At 35.8% G+C, this 21,053-nt stretch overlaps 1 protein-coding gene across 1 annotated transcript; it reads right to left on the bottom strand.

Annotated features, from left to right (window-relative positions):
- Window positions 1-1,301: 1,301 nt before the first annotated feature.
- LOC149196606 (uncharacterized) lies at window positions 1,302-1,871 on the bottom strand. Its single transcript, XM_089408366.1, has one exon. The coding sequence runs from the start codon at window positions 1,869-1,871 to the stop codon at window positions 1,302-1,304; it is 570 nt and encodes a 189-aa protein (XP_089264492.1).
- Between the last annotated feature and the right edge of the window lie 19,182 nt (window positions 1,872-21,053).

The following is a 21,053-nucleotide window of genomic DNA, read 5'->3' as shown; positions in this document are numbered from 1 at the left end:
AGCAGTAGGAGGACCTCCATGAGACCGAGTAGGATTTTCACTTAGTTGACCTAAGTGAGCATGATGACAGTGAAAACACAAGCATTGTCATCAAAGAAAAGGATGCACTCATAGGGGAACTCCAGGTCAACTTGCAAATGGAAAAATACATCATTTCATACTATGAGTAGGAAACAAGCAGTTTGAGACCAAACATGAGCTCATGGAGATTTAGCTCATCAAGGAAAAGAGGGAGGCTGAAAAAGTTGAGGCTGAAAAAGCTAAGGCTTTACTGATGAAGCATATGGAGAATATAGTGATCAACTAGAGGAACAGGTACCAGGAAGAATGCCAAGGACTAGAGGCCTGAAAAGAGCATTGAAGCTAGAAAAACAGAGAGAGGCTGAACTAGCTAATGAGCTCACCCTAAGTGAACAATTTTCCAAAATGGTCAATGAGAACTGGGAGCATTGGTTTGAAAGGGTGAACAACCATCTTTCAAACCTCCTAGACAAGGCCAAAAGGGACAATAACATTCAGAGAAAGACGACAAAGTATTATTTCCGAAGAAACCAAATAGCAAGGGCAAAGCTCAAGGCTGCCAATGTAAGAATTGAAGCCTTAATTCAACAAGGAGAGAAGAAGAAGCTTGATATACTTGCAGAGGTTTGACTCCATGCCTAGAAACATCAAGCATCAGCTTCCTTCCTAATTCTAAAGACTTTTGGCTCATTTTTTGTAACTCTGTCTTTCCTATCTTTTTTCAGGAAATTTCATTTCAGCAGTTTGGTTAAACGCACAATGTCGTAGGCACTACGCACTTTTTTGAGGCATTTTTTCACCTGTCTAAACCATTTCATCACTATACTACAACGTATTAAAGTAACTTGCCTACCTTGCCCCATCAGATGTTTGCAATTTTGATTCTCTTTTGCCCCGACCTAGTTCACTCTCTGACCTAATTCACTCATCTAGTGACTACCCCAATCAAAATCAAATCAAACAACCCTTTGCACTTTATATCTAGCCTAGAACCCTAATCTATCCAACCCTCTTGGCTGTGATCCTTTGGAGATAGCCCTCTCCGGTCGTACAAGCAACAAATTGAAAAGTGAAACACATGAATAATTAAACAATTTTAAAATTAAAACTTGCTAAAAAAACAATAGTAATTCCACATCATTTACTACAAAAATTTAATTTCTTGTAAGTTCATTTAATAATGAAAAAATTAAAAACATTTTTACCCTTTAATATATGTAAATATATATGAATCATACATTAAATTTAAATAGCAATTTTGTTTACAATTATTAAAATAACTAAATATTTTTGGATTTATTAAACCATCCCCTGGCATACATGCAAGGTGTGATCATCTGCTCCTCAAAATGCCGACCCAGTTCAGGCAGCTGCTCATTCACCAGCATTGCAAACTCATTCAGGTAATCCTGTAGCAAAGGCAAACCTTCCAAATACAAACCCCGGATTGGCATATTCACAGTTCCTTTGAGCAGTGCCACCATAACCCAAAAGGCTTCTTCCTCCTTCATGTGAAGCAGAATGATGGCAGCTATGAAATTCATCCCCTGTGTATACCCCACATCTGTGTCATACACAGCATAGGCCTTCAATAGATTATGCAGAGATCTCTGTCCAGGCCCTTCTATTGTTTGAAATAATTCTTGTGATGGCAAAGTGCGATGTATGTCTTTCATAATGAGATTCTCCAATGAATCAGATATTTCCGTGGATAAGAGAAGTTGATAAATTCCAGGGTTGGCTGACAGAAGTTCCTGGCCACCTGAAATGAGTTGCCAAACTTTACCTCTAGACTCACCTGTATAAGTATCTGTGATAACCTTCCTTTTTATTAGCGAAAGCATAGCCATGTCTATGGATTCAATAGAAAACCTCACAGCTTGTTAAATCAAGCAGCGAACGAACAAAACTAATAAGCAATTTCAGCGACAATTTACATTATGTCGAAGAATATATAATCTATTATCTGGTCTAAAAATAGTTTTTTTAAGCATAATCTCATAGAGTTAACGCAAATCTAGATACAATGCCCAATCTGATGGTGAATGCTTTAAAAATAGCTACAAAATCTAGAAGTTACCCTATGTTGTCTGAAAGTGACACTGTCACTTTAGTGTCACTTACTTCTGCTCCCTTCCAATGCCGTGGCTTAAGATTATGGGGTCTGAAAGTGACACTGCATAATAGAGTAATATTTTCTTTTTGGGTTTACATCAAAATTTGCATTGCTTATTTAAAATCAAATTATATTATTAAAAAAATTAAAATTTCTAAGATGGAAGTGCTATAATTAATATGATTGATGAAAATATCAAAATCTCTTAATTTTAAGACCTAAGTTCTATAATTAACATTATAGAGTAATGCACAAATTAACTATCAGTTATAACATGTAAATTATGTAAATTTGTTTTAATAAATTTTAACATTTAAATATTAAACTAACATTTTAATACAAACATATATGTATATTATATATTATATTTTAAATAAATAAAAAATAAAAAATTAATTATATATATATATATATATATATATATATATATATATATAGATATATATATATATATATATATATATATATATATATATATATAATATTTTAAAACGTAATTTTCTTTTTCATTTTATAAGATATTTTAGTATTTTGAAATATCTTAGATATGCATTTCCATAATTCTTTAGAATCATATTGTCGTTTTTCTAAATTTTGATTTCACCGAAAATATTATAAAAGAGAAACATTAACATGTACTTAATGATGACTCACCCCAAAAGTTGAGGTGGATGCCTTTGTGGCAGCTGGCCCATGTGATCCCTTCCCACGCTCGTATGCAGTTGGGGTTTTTGGTGAGGTTTTAATGGATCACTAACTCCGCCACCTTCTCGAGGTTGTCTTGGTCTTTGTGTTATGGTTCTATGACACGGGTTTTGGCTATAGCTTGGGTTATTGTTGTTGCCGGTTTCGCTCTACTCCTCTATGCCCTTACCTAGTTCCTTCCACTTGATGGTAATGACTCTTTGTCTCCCATTGTTTGCTGGTTCCGGTCTCGGCTCTGGTTTTATGTTACTGGGTAATGTTAAGATGTTGTACCGACAAGTTTCGTGGTTGCTTCTTGTGTGGTTTCACGAAACAATGTTGTCCTGTGTATGCGGTGATTTATCTATAGTTTTAATCGGTTTGCTACACTTCTAGTTTGTTTCTGTTGCGTTTTACTGAAACCACGGTGTGCATTCTTATCAGGTCCTCAGCCCGACTTCCATAGCGACCGTTTGGCTCCAGCACAAGGTAACCTCTCTGTTCCGATTTCAGGTTCCCTCTTTGCTTTTCTTCTGCTAACAATTACGCTTCTTGTGAGTAGCTGGGGTTTCATGGCTCTGTGGCCGCGAATGTTGTTGGTCTTGGGTTCGACTATGGAACCGGATCTCCACTTCAGGTAACCTTCAGGGCACTCATCTTTACCCTTCTCTCGGTTTATTCTCCATATAACTGATTATGTTGCCTCTCTAATCGTTGTTTCTTGACTATGCAGGTGATTCGCTCCTCTATGGTGGCGGCAAGGGTTTGGTCCTCGATGGTTTCTGTTCCTTCACTCTTCCGTTCTAGTCTCCACTTGAACCAGGTAGGGTCCTTCCTGTTTATCTTATACAGTTCCTGTAGGTTGGTTTTTATAGAGATGAAGTCTCGTTTTTTTGTTGGTCCTCAGTTCTGTCTGTCTGTCGAAAATTCTGGGTCGTTAGTTGGTCGTTGGTGTCTGTGGCTCTGCTAAGATTTTGGTTGAGAACTTGAACGTGAATTCGTGTAGTTCGGCTCTGGTTGTTGAGCGTGATCTCATCTCTGTTTGTTTAGTTGGTCTTGGGTCACAAAAACCCTTCTTGGTCTGCAATGAAATATCTGAGGACTTTTTGGCAATTGTATATTTTTTGGAAGGCACTATGCCTTATGCTTTAAACATGAATGAATTCGCTTGCAGTGTTTAGTTGCTTGATGTGATGCACAGTCTCGTTAACAGTCCCTCAATCATGTAATTAATTTCATACACAATACCAGTGATTCATAATAACAATTTTTGGATACCTGAAATGCTTCTCTTTACAGTTTTAAAATATTTTTTCAAATTTTACATTTCTCGTGTCTATTCTCCTTTTTGGCAGCAACCCTTAGTTCATCTTTTGATTGTGTATTTAAGCTGTTGGTAGCCTCATTCAATTGAAGAACTACTTGCAGTTACATTCCTTTTTGTTATTATTCAAGTATTAATCTATTTAAGACTATTGCCTAATCTATTTACTTTCAAAAACAAAAATTAACGACATTAGTTGTGACAACGTTCTTGAAAAGAAATATCAATAAAAGTAAATTTTAAAAGAATTCTTAAAACAACATGTCCAGCTGTCGCCTAATTGGATGCTCCTGCATCACTTAATAATAAAAAATAATATTTATATCAAGTGAAAAAGTACCATTCTACCAACATTGAAAAAAATAAATATTTTATTAATAAATAACTTTAATTTAGGTATTTCTTTTATGTGATTGCCATAGATAAATTATGGAATATTAAAAACTAAATACAAATGATATGCATTATGGAATTAAAATGAGAAATTAATAATTACAAAAAAAATGGTGTGTTAAACTATTGCTTATTGTTTTTTTGTTAGACGTGGACAATATTATTCTATAGGAATAATGGATAACTAAAAAATGCAACTTTCAAAACATGGTTATATCTCAATATTGCTTTGTATAATTAGTTATTGGACATGCATAACATTTAGTCATAAAGATGTAAATTTTAGAAGTCATTTTCAAAATATTGTTGTATTATGTGGTCGCGAAGTTTATAACTTTTAATTAGACATTTTGTAAAAATACTAATTAATTATAGAAATAGCAAATGGAACACATTTAAACTTTAAAATCTTAAGTTTAATTTTCCATGATTATCAACTTTTGAACTATAAATTATAAGAAAATTAGAATAAATGATATTAACTAATCAAATTGAAGGTTTTTTGGTATTACAGTGCCCAAAAATCGATCAGTTGGCGGAGGAAGTTCTGTGGTGCCAAGGATCTCTTCCTCTCTGACCACTTTGATGTGTAGAATGTTGACACAATTGAGGGAAAAGTATTTTTCACAGCTTCAAGAACTACACCAAGCTCGAGAGTGTTGGTGTCGATGATTACTTCTACCAATTTTAGTGAAAATCTACTACCGGTGGGTTCACCTTAGACAAAGTGGCAATGTACTGTAAATGTGAGATTCCCTACAATCTTGACAGCCTAATGGTGGAGTGCAAAGGATGCAAAGATTGTTGGGAGTTAAGGAATGACCCATAGCACCATTCAAGGCGAGGCGAGACCACACCAAAGAGATAAGTAACTATATTTTTTTGGTTAAAAGAGTAGTTAATTTTTGTGGTACTATTTGAAAAGAGTAAGTTGTTTGGTACTTTTGTTAGTCTCTGGAAAATCATGTAAAGTTCGTGCGTATTAAAATATTGCATGCATGTATGTGTATATCTTGCTAAGTTCCTGAAATTTTTTGCTTAGTTTATTTAGGGATGTTGTTTTTTAAAGAAAGCACACGTGAAACCGATTCAAAAAAATATTAAAGAAATCATGATATTGTTCTTGAAAATAATTTATGTAAACTTTTCTTATGAAAAGAGAAAGAAAATAAGTTATTTCATTAAAAAAAAAAACATTTCCAAGAAATAATGAGAGAAAATTAGATTTAATTTCCTTGGAGATATTAGCATGATTCCTATAGACACTTAAAGAAATATGTGCACAATAATAATATCCATTACATTTAAATTTTTAAAGTGAATTTATATGCTAATTCGTGAAAAGGAAATATTAATTGCATGCATCATTGTATTATATTTCAAAGTGAAATGCCTTGCATACGTTATCGTATTAGACTCTTTGGATCAGAGAAAAGATTGTGCATGCATTATTGTATTAAATTCTTGGAAAGGAAGAATGTGTGATTATGCATGAAAGAATGGTGATATGCATTAGGCCTTTGAAAAAAGATTATTTAGTGAATGCACAAAGAACAACCAATGTGTTATAAATATATGTATTTGCATGTGGAGAAAATATTGGTTGTGTGTTAGAATTCTTGAAATTGAAACTTGTGTTTAATGTCTATTATGTTTAAACTCTCCTTTTGAGAACATAGACATGTATTTGCATGCATAAAAAACAATAGTTAATGAATTATATTTCTTGAAAAGAAATATGTTATTTCCTTGCATAAAAAATAGAAATATTGTGTTTGATCTCTTAAAAGGAAATATGATATTTGCATCCATGAAATGTACACTTAGGATGTAGGATCCTTGAGAAGAAATATGTATAGAATGAAATTATTTTTGTGTTAGACCCTTTAAGGAGAAACATGGATTTGTGTACATAAAAAGAATAATTATTATGTTAGGCCTTGGAAAAAAAACAAGTTATTGCATGTAATATATGCATTAGCTTTCCTTTGGAAAATACATATATCCGCAAACAAGAAATAATAACTAAGACATTAGTTTTATTTTAAGAACAGAGCACATAATTGCAAGTACAATAGACATTGTAAATAGCTCTAACTTGGAAAAGATGCTTTTTGAAAAAGGGACATGCATTTGCATTCACGATAATGGTGTCTATTATGGTAGTTTTCCCTTAGAGGGGGCATGCATTTGCATGTATTATAATAATAATAATAATAATAATAATAATAATATATTGCATTGAGAAATATTTTTCAGTTACATGCACAAAGAAAAAGTTGAGGGGTCAACTTTCTTTGAATAAGTTTTATCTAATTAAATGCACAGAAATGAAAGCGACAATGTTAGCATCCTTTAAATGAAAATGGATAGTTACAACATTTTCCTTTCGAAAATAAAATGTGCTTATGTGAGAAGGATCATAGTAATGTGGTATTTATTTTGACATGCTTTGATAATTGTTTTCTTATTATTAATGCATGAGCAGTGTTGTTAGAAGAAGCATGTTGTGATATTATATTTACATTTCATGTATGCACATGAGTAGATGTTAAAGAATCATTATTTAAGATTGATTATTGGTTGATTAATACTTTATGTAATGATGATATCTATTATCAGTTGGATTGAACCTCAGGCTGAGGTAAGGCAATGCCAGGGTAATCACAAACAACACTTAGCCATGTAGCTAGCCCTACTAGGCAAAGAGAGGGCTCTCTCCGTAAGGATCTCAGCCAGATTGACTGGATGTAGAAATTGATATTAGGCTAGGTATAGTAGCACAAGGTTTGATTTGATTTTGAAGGGTTTTGATGGATTAGGAAGAGCCAAACAGTTAGGGCTTGTAATTTTGATATATCATGTAGCATTTCTTCCTCTTCTTCGTGAGTCATGCTAGAGATTTTAGGTTGCTTACTAGGTGTTTGCATTTTATTTCCTTGGGGCATCAGTTACCGATAATAATATTCTATTATGCCCTTTGAATTCCTTCAAAATAAATTTTCAAACCAAGCTTAAGCAAAAATTTAGAAAAATCTACACACCCTTTTTCACTTTGTAGGAGCTCGATATTGTCTCTGATCATCCAGTTCTAAAATTGCAACCTGTATTAGCCCTCTACGTCCTCTTTCCAATGCCACCAGTTTGATCCAAATCGGATTCTCCAAGGAAGAGTTATGCGAAATCTCCCACAGTGACCTGATTATAGACAAGTTCAATAGAGCGAACTTGTACAATGTGCCATGAGTCACTGTTTAGACCTTTGGCTCTAAAAAATATATACAAGAAACTATATTCTGTCCTCTTTTTGTACCTTCTTACGAAATTTCAATCTAATGCTCAGAGAGAAAGTTATGATGATTTTCCCCAGGTCACCCGTTTGGAATGTAATTCAGGAGTCTGCAAAAATACCAACTTCCTCAGATCATATCTCCGCAAATATAGCACGAAAAGCTCTGCAATTTAGACCCGAGGTTTAGAACGATCTCTTCTCAAATGGGTTTTTTGTTTAGCTTCTAAACATCGCAGAAAAAAGTTATAGTGAAAATGCCACAATGACCTAGTTGGAGCAGTGAAACCTAGAATCCAAAGCTCTGATGCCAAACGTTATGAAACCAGCTCAAGAAAAAGATAGAAAAGATAGATCAATGCCTTAGAATTTAGCCTCTTCGAGGGGGTAACCTCATTTACATTACATAAATGAACAATTCTTTAATGATTCAAATGATAAAACCTCCTTTCTATATATACGAGTCTAAGGAGTCACAATATAACCCAACCGACTTAAAAATAATAATAATATAAAGCCACAAAAATAACAAAAGAGGGATTCTATGGGGCACAGTAATAATAATATGGGGACAATAGGGACACAACAATATTAATAAGGGATACAACTATAATATTAATGGGGTAATCACTAGTATTATAGGGACCCAACAGAACTCTTGGCATCCCCTATGACTGTGGCCTCCTTCAAATGGCTAGGTTGTTATGATTTCTGTGAGCAAGTTCAGGCAATCCAACACAATCCAAAGTTGACTAGGCTCTTCATACCTAAACTTCAAGACAACCAAGTCACTCTAGCAAGTATCACCTTTACTTTATCTACTGCCATTATATCAGCTCCCACCAGAATCCCAGATGTTGGGGAGAAATGGTTTAAACAAGGTGATTTTGAAAGGCATTATTATGAGCCTTACATGAAACCAAGGTAACAAAATGAAAGAAGGAGCTATTTTCCTTTTTCACACCTCCTTGATAGATATGCCCCAATGATGAAGATTATTATGAAATATTTTTCATGTGAAGGTAGATTTTCTAGGCTCTATTCTTATCACATTTGGCTTTTAATGCATTTCACTAGGGTAAAAATGCTTAATGTACCCTACTATATTTTTCAGAGTGTTGAGAAGATGCACACATTGCCTAAAAGAGGGAGTATAAAGATCAAACGAAGAACCTCTTTCATCATTCCCTCATTAAAGCTATAGTCCTTTATCATCTCAAGGAACTCAACATTGCTTGGAGTACCTTCATAGCTAATCCCATATTCACTCATTGATCTACTCAAAATGTTGAAAGAATCCCTTCATCATCTCATCCTTCCACCTCCACTCCTCCATCTCATCCCATAGATCATTCATCCTCATCTGATGAGTCAGCCTCACCATAACCTCCATCTTTTCCATTCCATGAGCATATTCATTCACCTAACAGAGATGAAATCAAAGAGCAAGAGCATATTGAACAGGGTGAGGTCATCAAGCTTAAAGGGGCTGATTTGGGAACTTTGACACATACTTATTAGAGGGGGCATAGGCAAGTGTTTTCCCCACAGATTGTGGGAGGAACCTTGCCTTCTTCATCAACAAATTAGGTACATAAGGGCAAGGAAAATATGATAGAGATAGAGATTCAGCAGCAAGAGGAGGACCTCCACGAGACAGAGCTGGATTTTCACTTAGTTGACCTAAGTGAGCATGACGACAGTGAAAACATAAGAATTATCATCAAATAAAATGATGCACTCATAAGGGAACTCCAGGATAACTTGCAGATGGAAAAATAGATCATTTCATACTATGAGCAGGAAAACAAGCAGTTCGAGACCAAACATGAGCTCATGGAGATTCAACTCATCAAGGAAAAGAGGGGGCTGAAAAAGCTAAGGCTTTACTTGATGAAGCATATGGAGAATATTGTGATCAGCTGGAGGAACATGTACCAAGAAGAAGGCCAAGGACCAGAGGCCTAAAAAGAGCATTGGAGCTAGAAAAATAGAGAGAGGCTAAACTAGCTAATGAGCTCATCCTAAGTGAACAATTTGCCAAAATGGTCAATGAGAACCGGGACCATTGGCTTGAGAGGGTGAAAAGCCATCTTTAAAACCTCCTAGACAAGGCCAAAAGGGACAATAACATTCAGAGAAAGACGACAAAGTATTATTTCCGAAGAAATCAAATAGCAAGGGCAAATCTCAAGGCTACCAATGTAAGAATTGAAGCCCTAATTCAACAAGGAGAGAAGAAGAAGCTTGATATACTTGCATAGGCTTCACTCCATGCCTAGAAACATCAAACATCAGCTTCTTGCCCAATTTTGAAGACTTTTGGCTCATTTTTTGTAAATTTGTCCTTCCTATCTTTTTTCAGGCAATTTCATATCAGCAGTTTGGTCAAATGCATAATGCCCTAGGCGTTGTGCACTTTTTAAGGAATGTTTTGGAGGGATGGAAACCACCAGTCGATTTAGAGTGACCAATACATCCATGAAAACCATATTTCCAACCCTAGAAAGAAAAACTGGTAGGTGAAAAAGGGAAAAAACCACCTACAAATCATGTTTCTACCTCTTTTTTGGACCAGGCGCTCTGGGTTTAAGTAGTCTTGATAAAATGGAATTTTGAGGGGAAAATTCAAGCTTATTTTGAAAAAAAAAGGAATTTTTGGAAACTATACAGGATAATCTTTCCAATGAGTTATCTTGTGCTAAATTTGGACAACATGAAGGCAGGTAAAAGTCAGCTTGAAGATGGCACTACGCGTTTGACAGTTAGCCGAGCTTTTCACCATTTCTCTCCAAAATTGGTTTTTACGTATGGGAAATCATTGTTTTCCTGATGTAATTGATGTGGTTTATGTCATTATTATGTTTTTACTGTAACCTAGGGTAAATACATTAGGTAAATGGCCTCCATGGCTTGTAATGAATCAGCGTTCTTAAGTTAGGGATGAGTCAGTTTGACCACCCTACACTCTAGCTATCAGTTCAGTTTTTGTTTTAACTACTCCTCCTCTCCTGGATTTGACTCGTGAGGTTAGGATGAGTTGGTTTGAGGCCTATATCATGTAATTTTTCAATCATTCTATGGGTTGGACCAGACATGAATTTTATACATGCAAACCAAACATGGATTTTATAAATATAAACAGTAAGATGAAGAGTCACAATTGTACAGTGGCAGGAGCCTACAAATATAGATTCAGTGCAATGGCAGGAGCACACAAATTAATCGGCTGGCTGCTAAAGCACTCGCCATACAGGTTTTGAAAAATAAAAGATCATCTAGTTTAGTGGGCCAACAACTCCCAGATTTACAAGTTGTTTATCAATACAACACTGACGAAAAGCAGGCTAACTGTTAAACGTTCGCAGCCAAAGCTTTTTCATGCAGATTTATGTTCCTGCTAATGCATGTCAGTTCCTATACATTGCACCATCCTTGTGGTGTTGACTTCATGCAGTTGATTCTTCCGATTCTCCAAGGCTTCTTCTGAGTAAGAGGCACATGCCCTAATGATGCATCAGCTCAACACTTTGTCAGCGATCAGATTTACATAGTCATCCGGTCGAGCTTTGAAATTATAAATAATATCCAGGTTCTCTCGGCTAAGCTCACATTTCATAAGATTGACATATTGGTCCCCTTCACATGGATCTAGTGGTGCAATGACCGAAATGTCTCTGCCCTTGAATATGATCTTCCTCCTCTTTAAATTGATAATTACATGATTATCAAAGGCCGAGATGACCCCCAAAAGATTCAAATATGGATTGATGTCATCTACAATTTTGATCACCTTGAAATTGTGAGTGGTTGTGACCTCATCAATGTCCACATGCACTCCTCAAAACCATTTGATAGGAAAAATATGATGTTGATTGGCCAATTTAAGAGGGGGACTAAGTACTTCCCTGCTGGTGCAAATTGTGAACACCTATTACTATGAGGGCTAGCAAAAGAAAATGCAAAACTTAAATCTCCATTATGTAACAACCACCATACATTGAAAACAAAACAGTTTTAGAAATACAACACAAATAACATCTACTCTTAGCAAACTACAAATAAGATACATCACATAGAACCTACTATAACTTAAACAAAACATAACCACTCCAAATTAAAAATAAATAACTGCAATAAACACACAATAAGGCACTATTGAAACTAACCCACATAACATTAGAATTTAAATTCCTTTCATTGACTGGAACACAAATTGACATAAGGTACAACCATCCCTACCATGGTGGCAAGGAGCCTACGTTTCCTTCCACCCCCTTCTTCTTCACCTAGATCTTATGCAACCTCTAGAAAAAATAAGACAAACCTAAGATATCTCAAATTCTTCTTACATAATCCCTAACCCTAGAATCGAGAGGGGAATATTTTAATCATTTCCTAGAAATATATTCTAACAAACTTTCCATCCATTCAAATTACATCACTTGTCATCTCAATTTCATCACATTTTACATTTACATTAATCTTCTAATTAACACCCAGGCTCCAACAAACATGGATAATATCTCCTACTTTTGATATTGTCTAGCTAGCTATGTTGAAAAGAGTCAATGCTTTTGTAACTTTATGCATAATAGCTTCAGCTCTAGTCATCTTTTTGTTGTGTCAGAAATGCTTATCAAGAGAAACACTTGTAATTTGAAGCAGCTCAATCCGTGTTATTGGGCTGGTTTCCCTCCTGGATGGCCCGTAAGATAGAGGTAAACTATATGTAATGTTTTGAATAAGTAATAGTTTGGGCTCCTACCTTAGCCAAATATTCAACAATCCTAAGAAGGATGGACTTGGTAAACCACTCATGCAACAAATCATTAGGAAACTTGGTTTTAAAGAGACATTGTCTTCTTCTCCACTCATGAATATGATAAAAAAAAGTGGGTGGAGGTGTCCTGATAGAAGTTAATGAGAATGTCGGTTCTAGTTTCATACCTAATAGGAAGTTGATAATGATTAACAAATTATTGATCTAAAGATATGAATTTATCACAAGTGATTCTCTCTACATCAAGGTACCATTTGGAGGCACCACTCATAAGAGTCCTCTAAACAATATGAAGCGTAATGCTATAATCCATGAAAGAGTTGGATGAGCACCATAAGTGGTAAGTGGTGGTATGAGTTCCAAGCTCTTATTTAAGTTTATCATTAAATTGGGGTATACATGCTTGCAATTTAGGTGGGACCTGGCGCCATGGATGATTGTGCTTAATGGGATCATTCATCAACTTTGAAATATCAGGTAGTGCAAGGGTTTCCAAGCAGGGTGAATTGAATGATGCATTGGGAGGGGGGTAAGTTACCCCTATGACCCAGGTGGAGGAGGTGCTCTACCCAAGCATGGTTTCTAGTGGCGGTTTGACTCAAATAAATGGGTTGACTAGAGGTGTTAAATCTAGCACCCATATAAATATGATGAGGGTTAGTGCCCCTAGGGTGGATGCCCCTAGTAGAAAAATGATTCTTAAAAGGTTATTGATCTCCCGTGCCAAAGGGTTTGCCAAAAGGTTGATAAAAAATATTGGTACCCAAAGGATCAAACATGTTGCTAGGGAAAGTGTTCAAAACCCCCTGGACATTCCGAGCATAAGGCATGGTCTCTTAGAATTTAGATTCCCTTAGTGGTTGATTTCCCCAAGGAGGTGTAAATACACTAGAAAAAAATGTGTGCCCAGATGACTCCAACCAAATGGAAACCCACCATTGGATATGAACATACTTCCTATTGATATGTCAAAACCAATAGTGGGAACTGAGGACACATATGTGAATGTGGAGTTCGAACCTATGATTTGTGACATAAGTATGATACTCATAGTAGAGATAAATCCTCTACCAAATATGAATGGAGGGGCATGGTCGATGATGTGGAGGTACCTTCAGTGGATGTACTAAGTGGAGGGAAAAGGATCTCAAAATATTCTACCAGAAGGAGAATATATTCTTAGTGAACGTAGTGTGGATAGGAGTTGTGGTCATAGAGAATAGTGTAGTAATAGTAACAATAGGTGTGGACTCACTAGATTCTACCATGGATGTGGTACTAATCACAATGGACTTTGGTAAGGACTATGAAAAATCTAAACAAATAGACACCCACACCTAAAGAGATGGCTTATGAGTTATGAGTAATGGGAGGCTGAAGATGATGTGGAACACTCTCATCAATTACCGAGTGAAGGAAAGGTTCATCCCCTTGAGTATCACCCAAATTTACCCTTGACACAGGTGTGCCTATGGTGGTGGAAGGGTTAAATCTTTGTCTATGGGTAAGAAAGCTATCCTCATGAGGAGTAAGGTCTATAAGGTAACAAAAATGACACAGAGTAAAATCTTTCATGGTGGCAAAAGGGGCTATGTACAACTGTGTAAAACAAATATCCTAAGGCCACTAGACGTGACTAAACAACAAACACTATCAAATCTAACGATCAAGCACACAAACTAATCATCAAAGGGATATTCCTTCAACTAAAGCTTGGTTAATCAATGCCCATGTTGATTGTGAAAATATGGTTCAACCACTTGAGTAACACCCAAAGTGATCCCTGACACAGGTGTGTTTATGGTGGTGGAAGCATTAAGTCTATATCTAGGGGTAAGGGGACCATCTTCATTAGGAGAAAGGCCCTCAATGTGACAAGAATGACACAAAATAAACTCTATCACAACGATGAAAGGATTTGTGCACAAGTACGTAAAAAAAATATCCTAAGGCCATTAGACATGGCTAAACAATGCACATCTATCAAATCTATGGATCAAACATGCAAACCAATCATCAAAGGGATCTTCATGCAGCTAGAGCTTGGTTAATCAATACCTAAGTTGATTGTGAATATATGGTTGGAACAATTCTGTTGGCCTCCTTCTTAGCAACTCTTATGCCCCTACAAGTACGCTTAATTATGTGTAGGAACCCTCCAGGAATATTGAGTGAGTATTGATCAATGTCTACCTATGTAAATCAAGGACATCCCCCCCACTCTCACCAATGTAAGGTCCTTAATATTACGACCGCTAAGGTTACCACATACAGTTACTTGACTTTGGGAACAACTATTATTTGAGTCTGCTAAAAAAGGCAAGGTATCGAGCCCAAAGCCTCCCTAACAAGACCCCTCCCAAGTACGTGTAGACCAATGTCACCAAGACCTAGTGAAGTAGGGTAGATCCCTCCACTAGCACCAATGTGATGTCGTAATTGACCCTTTTGTTAGAAGGGATTCAAAAGAAATATGCAACTACAAATGGATTTTCCCTCCCTATCTCACGATTCTATGTTTGTTTTAGTGGCCTTGGATAGTTTACCTCATCAACCTATTCCAAGGTTCTAGAACCAAAGAAATTGTGGGTCTGTGACTAGAGAAAAGAAAAATATTGAATTATTCTTACTATGCATTGATTTTAATGGTTGTTGATTAAGTCAGAGATAAATGGTGTGAAACTTTTATGATGTTTGTGACTTCTCTTAAAGGAAAATAGTGCATAAAATTCTCATGCAATCTCTTCTTTTCAATGAAATCTACATAAAGGAAGGTAAGATCTTTTTTAAATGTAGATATGAATACAATCCTTACACCCTCCCATTGATTACTTAGACATACAATGTAGATTAGAACCATAGGTGCAAAAAAGAAACAATAGAAACCAAAGGAAACATGCAAATGCCTACTCATAACCAAAACCCTAGGAGTAGATAAGTATGCACTAAAAGGAAATATCCAATGATTTAGACACACTTATGAGTAATCATAAAAGAAAAGGGTTGTAGGACAATGGTGAGAAAGAGTTATCTATCCTCGAGTGTCCCATTTTTCAACAAAGCTATGAACTGATCCTCATAAGCCTTTTTTTTATTATCAATGAAGCCTCTATTTTCTTCAATTTCCATTATTTTCCTCATTTTCCTCCTCACATGAAACTTGTGACATTTCACCTTCCTTTTATCCTATTTTCCATTATTTTTATAAATAGATGCATATAAATGCCACTTTGCCTTTCCAAAGCCTTTACCATTTCCTTTTCCAATTTCCATAACCTTTAATTAATCACAAGAGAGCCTTTTCACAGTTCTGGGCCAAATCAACAGAAATAGGGTAGGTGTTGCGCGTTTCCTTTGGGCACTACGCATTCTCTATTGGTGCTACGCATTTACCTGGCACTACACATTTCCTTAGGGTGTTGCACATTCCCTTAAGGAGCTACGCATTTTCCTGAGGTGCTACACACTCTTCATTGTCATTGTGTGTTTGTACAAAAAGGCTACAGTCACCTCCTCAACTCCACCAAAGTGCATTCGACCTCCAAACAAGTAAGTAACAACTAAGGATAGTGTGTTTCTTCCTCCTCAAATCACTCCCTAAGTGTTTGAAAAAGTTAATTGAAGATTTGGTTTAAGTTTATATCTAAACCCTACATCTCCACCCCACCCCCCCCCCCCCCCCAAAAAAAAAAAAAAAAAACTTCCTTGCACTCTCAATCCCCTTCATACACTCCCCTACACCTTCCTTCCCTTCCCGTAAATCATGTTATCTCAGATACCCTCTAACCCTTTGTCCCAAAACCCTAAGTCATAGGTGATACAACCACCTAGGCTCCCAAACACCCTATATTGCAAACAATTTCCCCCCATCCCCAAGCTATCATACTACTACCATATATCCCTCACTAATACATATATCCCTTTACTCATCATCTTCATATTTTCCCTTCCCCATACACCATATTTCCTAAAAAGTGCATTCCCACTACCTTACACCTCCCTAGGGTTTGATACTAAACACCATGGCGGATGAGGAATAAAAAACACACAATGAGGAAGAGGAAACTGATAGAGAAGAAACAGAGGTAAAGAAAGCTCAAAAAGGAGGCTGAAAACATAGATTTGAGCCCACAGATGTTAGGGAACTCTTAGCATCCCCTATGACTGTGACCTCCTTGAAATTGCTAGGTTGTTATGATTTCTGTGAGGAAGTTCAGGCAATCCAACACCATCCAAAGTTGACTAGGCTCTTCATACCTAAACTCCAAGACAAGCAAGTCACTCTAGCAAGTATCACTTTTACTTTATCTACTGCCATTATATTAGCTCCCACCAGAATCCCAAATGTTGTGGAGAAATGGTTTAAACAAGGTGATTTGGAAAGGCATTATTATGAGCCTTACATGAAACCAAGATAACGAAATGAAAGAAGGGGTTATTTTCCTTTTTCACGCCTCCTTGACAGATATGCCCCAATGATGAAGATTATTATGAAATATTTTTCATGTGAAGTTATCTTTTCTAGGCTCTATTCTTATCATATCCAGCTTTTAATGCATTTCACTAGGGTAAAAATGCTCAATATACCCTACTATATTTTTCAGAGTGTTGAGAAGATGGCCCACATTGCCCAAAAGAGGGAGTATAAAGAACAAATGAAGAGTCTCTTTCATCATTCCCTCATTAAAATTATAGTCCTTTATCATCTCAAGGAACTCAACATTGCTTGGAGTACCTTCATAACTAATCCCATATTCACTCATTGATCTACTTAGAATGTTCAAGAAATCCCTTCATCTTGTCATCCTTCCACCTCCACTCCTCCATCTCAGCCCATAGATCATTCATCATCATCTGATAAGTCAGCCTCACCATCACCTCCATCATCACCATTCCATGAGCATATTCATTCACCTAACAGAGATGAAATCAGAGAGCAAGAGCATATTGAACAGCCTGAGGTCATCAAGCCTAAAGGGGCTAATTTTGGAACTTTGACACATCCTTATCAAAGGGGGCATAGGCAAGTGTTTGTCCCATATATTGTGGGAGGGGCCTTGCCTTCTTCATCAGCAAAGCAGGTACATAAGGGCAAGGAAAAGATGATAGCTCGACAAAGATTCAGTAGCAGTAGGAGGACCTCCATGAGACCGAGTAGGATTTTCACTTAGTTGACCTAAGTGAGCATGATGACAGTGAAAACACAAGCATTGTCATCAAAGAAAAGGATGCACTCATAGGGGAACTCCAGGTCAACTTGCAAATGGAAAAATACATCATTTCATACTATGAGCAGGAAACAAGCAGTTTGAGACCAAACATGAGCTCATGGAGATTTAGCTCATCAAGGAAAAGAGGGGGGCTAAAAAAGCTAAGGCTTTACTGATGAAGCATATGGAGAATATAGTGATCAACTAGAGGAACATGTAGCAGGAAGAATGCCAAGGACTAGAGGCCTGAAAAGAGCATTGGAGCTAGAAAAACAGAGAGAGGTTGAACTAGCTAATGAGCTCACCCTAAGTGAACAATTTTCCAAAATGGTCAATGAGAACTGGGAGCATTGGTTTGAAAGCGTGAACAACCATCTTTAAAACCTCCTAGACAAGGCCAAAAGGGACAATAACATTCAGAGAAAGATGACAAAGTATTATTTCCGAAGAAACCAAATAGCAAGGGTAAAGCTCAAGGCTGCCAATGTAAGAATTGAAGCCTTAGTTCAACAAGGAGAGAAGAAGAAGCTTGATATACTTGCAGAGGTTTCACTCCATGCCTAGCAACATCAAGCATCAGCTTCTTTCCTAATTCTAAAGACTTTTGGCTCATTTTTTGTAACTTTCTCTTTCCTATATTTTTTCAAGCAATTTCATTTCAGCAGTTTGGTTAAACGCACAATGTTGTAGGCACTATGCACTATTTTGAGGCATTTTTTGGAGGACTGGAAACCACCAATGGATTCAGAGTGACCAAGACATCCATGAAAATCATGTTTCCAGCCCTGGAAAGCAAAACTGGTAGGTGAAAAAGGTAAAAAACCACCCAAAAATCGTGTTTCTGCCTCTTCTCTAGACCAGGCACTGTGCGTTTGAGTAGTCTTGGTAAAATGGAATTTTGAGGGGGGAAATCAAGCACATTTTGAAAAACAAGGGAATTTTTGGAAACTAGACAGGATAAGCTTTCCAATGTGTTATCTTGGGCTAAATTTGGACATCATGAAGGCACGTAAAAGTCAACTCGAAGATGGTGTTATGTGTTTGACAGTTAGCCGAGTTTTTCACTGTTTCTCTCCAAAATTGGTTTCTACCTATGGGAAATCATTGTTTTACTAATGTTATTGTTGTGGTTTATGTCATTATTATGTTTTTACTATTACCTAGGGTAAATAAATTAGGTAAATGACCTCCATGGCTTGTAATGAATTAGTTTTCTTAAGTTAGGGATGAGTCACGTTGACCACCCTACACTCTAGTTAGCAGTTCAGTTTTTGTTTTAACCGCTCCTCCTCTCATGGATTTGACCCCTGAGGCTAGGATGAGTTGGTTTGAGGCCTATATCATGTAATTTTTCAGTCTTTCTATGGGTTGGACTCTATTGGATGTTGTATTAGTGTTTCAAACTTTGGCATGAAATATACTGGATGAGTTACAGCTATTTTAGTGGGATTCTTGTGGCATGGTATTTTGATATTGTTTCCTCTTTAGTTACATATATGTGAATGTTTTGCACCTTTCATGATCCATTTCACTTTAAATATGTTTGATTTTCAAGATGTGATAAGTAAAATTCCTCTTTTATGCTCTCTTTTGGGAAAATCATCCTAATTTGTTTTATTTCTTTAGTTTAAAAAGAAGTCATGATTTTCATGCTCTTTTTAGTACCTCACCTGTCTAAACCATTTCATCACTATACTACAATGTATTAAAGTAACTTGCCTACCTTCCCCCATCAGATGTCTGCAATTATGATTCTCTTTTGCCCTGACCTAGTTCACTCTCTGACTTAATTCACTCATCTAGTGACTACCCCAATCAAAATTAAATCAAACAACCCTCTGCACTTTATATCTAGCCTAGAACCCTAATCTATCCAACCCTTTTGGCTGTGATCCTTTGGAGAGAGCCCTCTTCAGCCTGGTACAAGCAACAAATTGAAAAGTGAAACACATGAATATTAGACAATTTTAAAATTCAAACTTGCTACAAAAAGCAATAGTAATTCCACATCATTTACTACAAAAATTTAATTTTCTGTAAGTTCATTTAAAATGAAAAAATTAAAAACATTTTTACCCCTTTAATATATGTAAATATATATGAATCATACATTAAATTTAAATAGCAATTTTATTTACAATTATAAAAATAAAAATGATTTATTTATATTTTAAAATTAAATTTGTTTTTAATAAAAACACCAATATAATACATTAAAAAAATGCTATATTTACAATAATTATTTAATAAAATTATAAATTTATTTTAATTGATGATGATGATGGTTAACATCCGTTAAGACCAAACATTGGTCTATCGGACCTAAAGAAACAAATTATTTATTTTGATTTAAGATTTTATTCCTATTCTCAAAAAGCTTGGAGAGAAGCCTCCCGAGCTCACTATAATTTTGACATTGTAAAAGGCTAGGAAGGTCGGTATTGTAACAAAGATTGTGAAACTGAAATCTAATGTGGTTGTACGCGGGGCACTCTAAGAGGAAGTGGTTTTCATCTTCGATGTTCATATTCTCACATATATGGCAGATCCTTTCCATCCATGGCGTTTTAGGAACTGCCTAACGACTATGAAGCTCATGAGAATTCGTTCTAATCTTTGCTACATTAATTTTCTTCTTTAAGCTAGTTAAAATAGAGAGATACTTTTAATCTTCTAGGATGGGGTTGATAATCTTCTTATAATCACTTCATTTTATTTTAGCCATTAAATCTTTCTCACACTACATTTTTTCTTTGAACTTAGAAATAACAATATCTTTAATATTATTTATGTTTTACAATACATTATAAACTATATATATAAAGTTTATTTACATGTAAAATAAAAAAGACATTCCATTCTTTCACTATTCCATACTATTACAATGTAAACTCCGTAATCATAAAATTGCCAACCAAAAAACGCAGAATAAATACGAGAAATCATTTTAATTTTGTTTTAATAATTGAAAAATACCGTGATGATATTACACGATACATGCAAACCAGACATGAATTTTGTTTAAAGGTAAATATAAACAGTAAGATAGATTCAGTGCAATGGCAGGAGCGCACAAATTAACCGGTGGGCTGCTAAAGCACTCGCCCGACAGGTTTTGAAAAATAAAACAACACAAACGAAAAGCAGGCTCAAAGCTTTTTCATGCAAATTTATGTTCCTGATAAATAACAGTGGGATGTGTTTCACCAACATTGCTTCCCAACGTTCAGATT

Source organism: Pinus tabuliformis, chromosome 2_2 (assembly GCF_031772625.1).
Source record: "Pinus tabuliformis cultivar Carrire ecotype Pingquan chromosome 2_2, CPIR1, whole genome shotgun sequence".
Classification (NCBI taxonomy): domain Eukaryota; kingdom Viridiplantae; phylum Streptophyta; class Pinopsida; order Pinales; family Pinaceae; genus Pinus; species Pinus tabuliformis.
The sequence above is the reverse complement of the archived record's forward strand: the minus strand, read 5'-3'. Positions and strand labels throughout refer to the sequence as shown.

Bases quoted from the DNA above. Each gene is read 5' to 3' on its own strand.
- LOC149196606 (XM_089408366.1), bottom strand. From the start codon at position 1,871: ATGGCTATGCTTTCGCTAATAAAAAGGAAGGTTATCACAGATACTTAT.